Genomic DNA, 8907 nt, shown 5'->3' with positions numbered 1-8907 from the left:
GTGAGCATTTCTTCATGTGTCTGTTAGCTGCCTGAATATCTTCTTTGGCGAAGTGCCTGTTCATATCCTTTGCCCAGTTTTTAATTGGGTTATTTGTCTTTTTGTTGCTGAGGTTTTGCAGTATCTTGTAGATTTTAGAGATTAGACGTTGATCGGATTTGTCCTAGCCAAAAATTTTTTCCCTGTCTGTAGGTTGTCTTTTTACTCTTTTGGTGAAGTCTTTTGATGAGCGTAAGTGTTTGATTTTTAGGAGCTCCCATTTATCTAGTCTGTCTTCTGGTGCTTGTGCATTGTTACTTATGGTTCGTATTGTGTTTGTGCCATGTATTAGGGCTCCTAGCGTTGTCCCTATTTCTTCTGCCATGATCTTTATCGTTTTCGATTTTATATTTAAGTCTTTGATCCATTTTGAGTTAGTTTTTGAGCAGATGTAGCTCTTAACCACTATGCAACCAGGGTTTCCTGGAATATGGAACACACCAAAAAAAAAAAAAATCCTGTGCCGTGGACTTGATTCCGATTCATAGCGACCCTGTAGCCGAGATTTAAGGTTCCAGAGAGCTCAGGGTTTGGATAGGGCTGGGCTTTTCATGGACGTGGAGCGGGGCTCCTGGTGCAGCGTCCCTACACTGCCCCCTGTTGGGTGCATTAATCGTTTTAAATCCTGAAGAAGAGGAAAAGGGACAGGGAGAGACGTTCAGCGATAGAAACAAAACTAGGAGTGAGCGAACCAGAAGTGTTTTTCAGACTCGGGAGAAGAGGGAGCCTGGGAATGGAACTGAGGACGCGGCGGCCAGAGTCTGCGGCAGAGGTGTGACCCAGGTGAGGGGGGGGGGGTGGCTGTAACTCAAGGGGCGTGGTCATCTGTGATTGAGGCGGAACTCCGGTTGAAGTACTGGGATCAGAGAACAGAGGCAAGATTCGATCTCTAGGGCGGAGTATGTCAATAGGGGCATGGTCTGCCGATAGACGCGTGGCCAGAGAAAAAGCTCGGTACTGACTTAAGGGCGTGGTCAATGAAGGATGGGGCGAGGCTATGTCCTCATAGGCGTGGCCATCGAATAGAGGGCCCAGCTCCTGGGCGAGGTCAGCATACAGGGGTGCAGTCACCTACGATTGTGACGGGATTCCATTTCGAAAGCTGGGATCAGAAAGTGGGTCTCCGGGGCTGCGGGGGGGGTGGGGTGGTCTGTCAATAGGGGCGTGGTCTGCCGGTAGAGGCGTGACTTAAGGGGCGTGGTTATTGAAGAGTGGGGCGTGGCTACGTCCTTAGGGGCGTGAGGCCCCAGCTCAGGGGCGAGGTCACATAATAGGGGCGTGGCTAGGGCTCGCGCAGCGCTTCCAACGCCCCAGGTTTCCGGCCTGGGCTCGAGGCCAGAGCTGTTTGTATTTAACAGTCCGTGGACGGCTGGAGGAGTCCGGGAGTCCGTCGATTTGACCGTGGGCTGGCACAGGGGCGAGACCCAGAGGACGGCGCGGAGCGTGGGCGAAGGTCTTAGTAGGAGATCTAGGTAGGGGGCAGAGCCCAGAAGGAGGGGGTGGAGCCTGGCTGAAAGGAGTGGGTGGGAGTAGAAGAAAGGCGTGGGGAGAGGGAAATGGTATGGGACGTGTAGGATGTGGCCTGGACAAGGGGCTGTACCTCAGCGAGAGGCGGGGCTGGTTATGAAAAGAGGCCGAGTGAGTCGTCTAGATGGGGGCGTGGCCACATTGGGGCGGGGCTTCGATAAGAGGCGGAGCCTCTGACCCCATACCCTTGCCTCAGCCTCCCCTTCCGCCCCGAAATGTGGCGCCCGCTGGTCCTACTGCTGCTGCTCCCCTCCATCCTGGTGCCCCCATCCACTGCCGCCCCAATCCGCGATGGTGACTTCCAGGAGAGCTCCTCGGGCTTGCTAGGCCTCCAGAGCCTACTCCAAGGCTTCAGCCGGCTTTTCCTGAAAGTGAGCGATGGCAGGGTTGAGGGGATGTAGGGATAAAGGGATAGAAGGGTTCAGGAGGACAGACTGGGAGATGAGTCGGGTCCACGCAAGGGGACACACCGGAAGAGAGGGAGGTGAACAGACAAGGAGAGAGAGAATGACAGGGACAAGACAGAGATAAGAGGTTGAGAGATGAAGAGAGAGGAACAGTGTCGGAGAGACGGAGAAAGACATAAAGCAAATAATTAACCCAAAAACTCTTTGCCGTCTAGTGGGACTGTAGCAACCCTATAGGACAGAGGAGAACTGCCCCATAGGGTTTCCAAGGCTGTCATCTTTATGAAAGCTGACTGCCACATCTTTTCCCGAGGAGCTGCTGGTGAGCTCAAACGGCTGACCTTTCGGTTAGCAGCCGAGCACTTAACCACTGCGCTACCGGGGCTCCTTATAATAGATATAGATAGATATAAATATGGAGAGAGGGAGAGAGGAGCAGGGAGACAGACAGCAGGACAGAAGATGAGACACAGGAATAGGAAGATAATGAGACAGAGATAGAGACAGGACAGAGGGACCCGGCTAGTCAGGAACTGGAACAGAGGCGGATGGGGGATGGGGGCAGAAGGTGGACTGGTTAGGCCCTAAGGGTCAGAGGACAGAGAGGGAAGGGGATGGGAGGGACATGGAGCAAGACCTTGAGGGCATCCTGGCAGGGCTGCAGATGTGCTGGGGAGTCATGAGGTCCCTCCTCCTGCCCCAGGATGACCTGCTTCGGGGCATGGACAGCTTCTTCTCTGCCCCTATGGATTTCCGGGGACTCCCCAGGAACTACCACCAAGAGGAGAACCAGGAGCGCCGGCTGGGGAACAACACCCTCTCCAGCCATCGCCAGATTGACAAGGTGTCTATGTCGGGAAGTCCCTGCTGGAGCCTCACCACCACCCATCTTGCTACAACATCCATTGGGAGGGGAGGAGGGCAGAGGAAGAAAGCGGGTTTGCTCTCACTCTCTCCTCCTGTCCTCACAGATGACCGACAACAATACGGGAGAGGTGCTGATCTCCGAGAAGGTGGTGGCATCGATTGAGCCAGCAGAGGGGAGCTTTGAGGGTGACTGGAAGGTTAGGACATGCCCCACAAAGTGTCTGTTGTTGTTGTTAGGGCTGTCAAGTCGGTTCCAACTCATAGTGACTGTATAGGACAGAGTAGAACTGCCCCGTAGGGTTTCCAAGGACCGGCTGGTGGATTCAAACTGCTGACCTTTTGGTTAGCAGGCAAGCTCTTAACCACTGTACCACCGCGGCTCCCTAAAGTGTCTAGGCCCCAACATTTTCCGTAGTTTAGGAGAGGAAGGAGAGCTGACCCTTCCACCCCCATGTGTGGGACTTCTCTCTGGGTCTCAGCTTTCTTATCTGTCAAAAGGAACTAAGCAGCTCTCAGAGGTGAGATTTACAAACGCAGAATACATCCTGACCCTCTTGTTGAGCGCCATCGAAACAATTACGACTAATAGTGACCCTGTAGGACAGAGTAGAACTGCCCCGTAGTTCTTCCAAGGCTGTAATATTTACGGGAGCAGGCTGCCACATCTCTCTCCCACGAGATGTCTAGTGGGTTTGAACCTTGCCGACATTTCTCTTAGCAACCTAGCCGCTTAATCATTGCACCACCAGGGCTCCTTCCAATTCTCTCAGTAAACCCCGAAAGGTTTTGTGAGCACCCAAGTGCTTTCAATTCGAAAGTGCTTGGTAAGCATCACCCTTGTAAATCTTGATGTGTGTTTTTATCTCAAAGTGCTGTGCAAACGTCAAGAGTATTTTTTAATCTATCCCAAAGTGCTTGGTAAACCTCACCCTTGTAAACCTCGAACTGTGATTTTTCACCCCAAAGTGCTTTGTGTAGCTTCCTTTTGTAAGCTTCTAAAAGTTATTCTGATTGTAAAGTGCTTTGCAAATGTCAGAGTATTTTTTTAATCCTAAAAAGTTTTAAGAATCCCAAAGTGCTTGGTAATGCCATGTGGTTCCTCTTCCACCCACCAGGTTTTCATTTCGGAAAATTTCAAACCTACAAAAAATTAGGGGGAAAATAGTATAATAGCTGTAGTCTGTTTCCCCTAGAGCAGCTTCTCAACCTCGGGACCATTGGTATTTGGGACCGGATAATTCTTCCTGGTGGCGCGATGGTTAGGCGCTGGGCTGCTAACCGAAAGGTTGGTGGTTTGAACCTACCCAGTGGCTCCACAGAAGAAAGACCTGGTGATCTGCTTCCGTAAAGATTAAACCAAATCAAACCAAACCCAATGCCATCGAGTCAATTCCGAGTCATAGTCGGAATTGTGACCCTATAGGACAGGGTAGAACTGCCCCATACGGTTTCCAAGGCTGTACTCTTTACCGAAGCAGGCTGCCACATCTTTCTCCCATGGAGCAGCTAGCGGGTTCAAACTGCGGGCCTGTCAGTTAGCAGCCTAGTGCTTTAACCACTGCACCAACAGGGCTCTTTGCATAAAGATTACAGCCTAGAAAACTCTATGGGGCAGTTCTACTCTGTCATGGGGTAGCTATGAGTCAGAATCAACTTGAGGGCACACAGCAACAATTTTTCCTTTTTAGAGGGTGGGGGCTGTCCTCTGCATTGTAGGTGTTTAGCGGTATCCCTGGCCTCTGCCCAGGAGACGGAAGTAGCGCTCCCTTCCCCAGTTGTGACAATCAAAAATGGCTCCAGCCTCCGGTTAAGAACCATTGACCTACTTCGATCCTGGAACTGAAACTAACTCCTGAGGTCACTTGTAGCTAACTAACAAACTGGCTCAGAAAATAATGACTATCACCCGTGAGTACTATGCTTCTTTAAAAAAATCACCAAATGAGACCAACCAGTCAACAGTTACTTTCAAACAAAGATAAGACGGTAAAGGGGCAGGTAAACTAGATTAATGAAAATGGAACAATCAGAACGGGAAATAATGAGAATGTTCACATATTGTAAAGAATGTAACCAATGTCACTGAACAACTTGTGTAGAAATGGTTGAATGGCAACCTAAACTGCTGTGTAAACCTTCAATGAAAACACACTAGAATATTATGTGAAAAAAAAAAAAAAAAGAACCACGGACCCAGATCCACCACTTACTAACATTTGGCCACATTTGCTTTATCTGTTTTTACCTTTTTATTCCTGAACCATGTGAAGATAAGTTGCTCCCTCACTTCACCCCTAAATGATTCAGTAAGTTATCACCTAAGAACCTCCATTCTCCCACATGACCACAGTGCTTTTTTTTTAAATAGGTATCTTTTCTTTTATTGTGATAAAATGTATATAACAAAACACTTGCCACTTGAACCATTTTTAAGTGTACAATTCATTACATTCACCATGTTGTGCAACCATCACCATTATCCATTTTCAAATGTGCTTCATCACTCCAAACAGAAACTCAGTGCTCCTTAAGCAATAACCACCCCATACACAGTACCATTTTTATACCCATGAAATTTAACATTGATGTCAAATTATTGGGGCCCTGGTGGTACAGTGGTTAAGCACTTCGCTGCTAACCAAAAGGTCAGCAGTTCAAATCTGCCAGCTGCACCTTGGAAACCGTAGGGAGCAGTTCTACTCTGTCCTATAGGGTCGCTACAAGTCAAATTATTAGAAGTCACTGGATGGCAACAAAGAGTCAAGTGCTCAGCTACTAACTGAAAGTTTGGAGGTTTGAGTCTACCCAGAGGTGCCTTGGAGGAAAGGCCTGTCAGTCTGCTTCCGAAAAGTCACATCCATTGAAAACCCTATGGAACATAGTTCTACTCTGACACACATGGGGTCGCCATGAGTCGGAATGACTCCATGGCAACTGGTTATCAAATTATTATCTCCCACAAGGCTTCTCAGACTTGAACTTGTTAAAAGGTAGATTCTGATTCAGTAGGTCTGGATGTAACTCTACAGAGCTTCCAAGGAGCCCTAGTGGCACAGTGGTTAAGTGCTCAGCTGCCAGTCGAAAGGCTGATGGAAGAAAGATGTGGCAGTCTGTTTCCATAAAATTGACAGCCTTGGAAACCCTATGGGGCAGTTCTACTTTGTCCTGTAGTGTCGCTATGAGTCAGAATTGAATTGATGGCAACAGGTTAAGAAGCTTCCTAAGTCCCTGGGTGGCACAGTAAAGTGCTCACTACTAACTGGAAGGTTGATGATTTGAACTCATCCAGAGGCCCCTAGGAAGACAAGCCTGGCAATCTGCTTCTGAAAGTTGACAGCCTTGAAAACCCTATGGACCACCATTCTACTCTGCATGCATGAGGTCATCATGAGTCGAAATTGACTCGTTGGTAACTAACAACAAGGAGCTTCCAGATGACGATGGTGCTGCCGGCCCACAACAGCACTTTAAGTAGCAAGGATGGAATATGCATTCAGTCCATATTCAAATTTCCCCACTTGACCCCAAACTGTCCTTTAGAGCTGATTTTGTTTTTGATCAGGATTCTAATCAAGGGTCACACATTGCATTTTCGGTCACAGCTCTTCAATAAACCCAAGAGCTTTTAATCCCAAAGTGCTTTGTACATTTTAAAATGATTTCTAAACCTCAGAGTACAATTAATCCTAACATGCTTTGTAATCCCAAGGGGCATTATAAACCCTAAACTGCTTTGTATACTTCCCTTTTGAAGCTCCCATAGCGTGTTTTCAATCCTAAAACATTCCATAAACCTCAGAGAATTTTTTAGAGCAGTTTTAAACCAAACCAAATCACAGTCGTTGCCATGGAGTCTATTCTGACTCATAGCGACCCCATATGTTACAGAGTAGAACTGCTCTGTAAGATTTTCTTGGCTGTGATCTTTACAGAAGCAGATCACCGGACCTTCTTCCACAGTGCCACTGAGTGGGTTCAAGCTGCCAACCTCTAGGTTAGTAGTCAAGCGCAAACCATTTGTGCCGTTAGGGACCCTTAGGTTTAGAGAAACCTCAGAGTGTTTTCCATCCTAATGGGCTTGTAAACCCACATACTTTGTAAACCTCAAAGTGGGGCTTTTAACCCTTAAAGCACCCTGTCACTTACAAAGTGGGTTGACTCTGCCAGCAGAGACTGAGCACTGTAGGGTTGCCTTTTGCAGTCTGACACAGTCTACTTGTGGCTTGTCTTAGTTCCCTAGTGCTGTCGCTGGGTGGTGTAAGCAGTTAACACACTTGGCTGCTAACCAAAACATTGGCAGTTTGAGTCCACCTAGAGACACCTCAGAAGAAAGGCTGGTAATGTACTTCCGAAAAATAAGCCACTGTGGAGCACAGTTCTACTCTGACACACGTGGGGTCACCATGTTTGTCAGAGCAGAACGGAATCAACTCGATGGCGACTGGTTTTTTGTTCGTAACAAAAAAAAAACCACAAGTGGGTGGCTTTCAAGAACTAGGATTTATTCTCAGTTTTGGGAGCTAAAACAGTGGCCTTCAGGTCGATGTTGACTCATAGGAACCACCTGTGTGTACAGAGTAGAACAGTATTCCAAAGGATTTTCAAGGCTGTGACCTTTTGGAAGCAGATCCCCAGGCCTTTCTTACAAGGCATCTCTGGATGCATTCGAACCACCAACCTTTTGGTTAGTAGTCAACCGCTTAACCAACTGCACCACCCAAGGACTCCTACTCGTTGCCACCGAGTCGATTCCAACTCACAGCGACACCATAGGACAGTGTAGAACTGCCCCATAGGGTGTCCACGGCTGTAATCTTTACAGAGGAGCCCTGGTGGTACAGTGGTTAACCAAAAGGTGGGCAGTTTGAATCCACTAGCTGCTCCTTGGAAACCCTATGGGGCAGTTCTACTCTGTCCTATAGGTTGCTATGAGTTGGAATTGACTTGACAGCATTGGATTTGGTTTTGGGAATCTTTACGAAAGCAGATTGCCACATCTTTCTCCCACAGAGCAGCTGGTGGGTTCGAACTGCTAACCTTCTGGTTAGCAGCCCAGTGCTTAATCACTGCGCCACCAGGGCTCCTCTCAGAGACACCCAGGAGTTCAAATTTAGGGCATTGGCAGGACTGGGCTTTTTCTCTTTGTGGGCTGCAGGGGAAGGTCCTTGTCTCTTTCAGCTTCTGTAGCCCCAGGCATTTCTTGGCTGCTTGTAGATGTATCTTCACAGCTTCTGACTTCCCCCTGTGTGTGTGACTCTCCCTGTCTGTTTCCCCTTTGTCTAAGACACCACTCAGAAGGGCTTAGGTTTGGGACCCATCTGACTCTAGTGTGGCCTCGTTAGCATAACAAAAGAAGGCCCCTATTTCCCAAACAAGCTCATGTTCAGGGGTTAGGACTTCCACATATCTTTTTGGGGGACACAATTCAGTCTGTCACTTTCCTCCTCCCCAGGTGCCCAAGATGAAGGAGAAGGAAGCCCTGGTGCCTGTGCAGAAGGCTGTGGATGACTTCCATGTGGAGCCCCGTCCTCGGGTGGCCTTCTGGATCATGAAGCTGCCCCGGCGGAGGTCCCACCAGGATACGCAGGAGGGCAACCACTGGCTCAGTGAGAAGCGGCACCGGCTGCAGGCCATCCGGGATGGGCTGCGCGAGGGAACCCACGAGGATCTCCTCCATGAGGGCCCCCAAGGCTCCTTACACCCCAGGCTACCAGCCCGCAAAGCCCACTTCCTGTACATTCTCAGGCCCTCCCAGCAGCTCTAAGATGGGGACTGGGAGTGTGTATCCCCACAGACCCCACCCCCAGCACCATATGGAAATAAAGTTTTTTCTTACATCCAGCAGCACTATTTCTTTTCGAGATCCATCCCTAAGCTTCTGCCAACCAGGCCATGGCAGGTCCACCGAACCCTCACCCTGAGGATAATGTCTGACAGCACTAGTGTTTGCCAAGTTCTCCAGGCTCCTTTGCCTCATTCAGACACTCTCTGTCTTTTGGTTGAGCAATTCTATCACCTCCAGCCCTGTCTGACCACCCAGTCCCTGACCCTGTCACCTCCAGCCCTA

The 8907-nt window shown here is 49.0% G+C and overlaps 1 protein-coding gene across 2 annotated transcripts; it reads left to right on the top strand.

Moving 5' to 3' along the window:
- Positions 1-1397: 1397 nt before the first annotated feature.
- DKKL1 (dickkopf like acrosomal protein 1) lies at positions 1398-8646 on the top strand. Of its 2 annotated transcripts, XM_004381660.2 has the most exons (5): positions 1398-1511; positions 1763-1937; positions 2677-2817; positions 2945-3037; positions 8293-8646. In XM_004381660.2, exons 2-5 carry the CDS (start codon positions 1782-1784, stop codon positions 8602-8604), a joined length of 702 nt encoding a protein of 233 aa, XP_004381717.1. In that variant the 5' UTR covers positions 1398-1511; positions 1763-1781; the 3' UTR covers positions 8605-8646. The 2 variants fall into 2 exon arrangements, with proteins under 2 accessions (XP_004381717.1, XP_023591924.1); XM_023736156.1 differs by lacking the exon at positions 1763-1937 and having other exon boundaries at positions 1418-1511.
- The last annotated feature ends 261 nt before the right edge of the window (positions 8647-8907 follow it).

The sequence above is a fragment of the Trichechus manatus genome, unplaced genomic scaffold, assembly GCF_000243295.1.
Source record: "Trichechus manatus latirostris isolate Lorelei unplaced genomic scaffold, TriManLat1.0 scaffold00087, whole genome shotgun sequence".
NCBI lineage: Eukaryota > Metazoa > Chordata > Mammalia > Sirenia > Trichechidae > Trichechus > Trichechus manatus.
The sequence above is the reverse complement of the archived record's forward strand: the minus strand, read 5'-3'. Positions and strand labels throughout refer to the sequence as shown.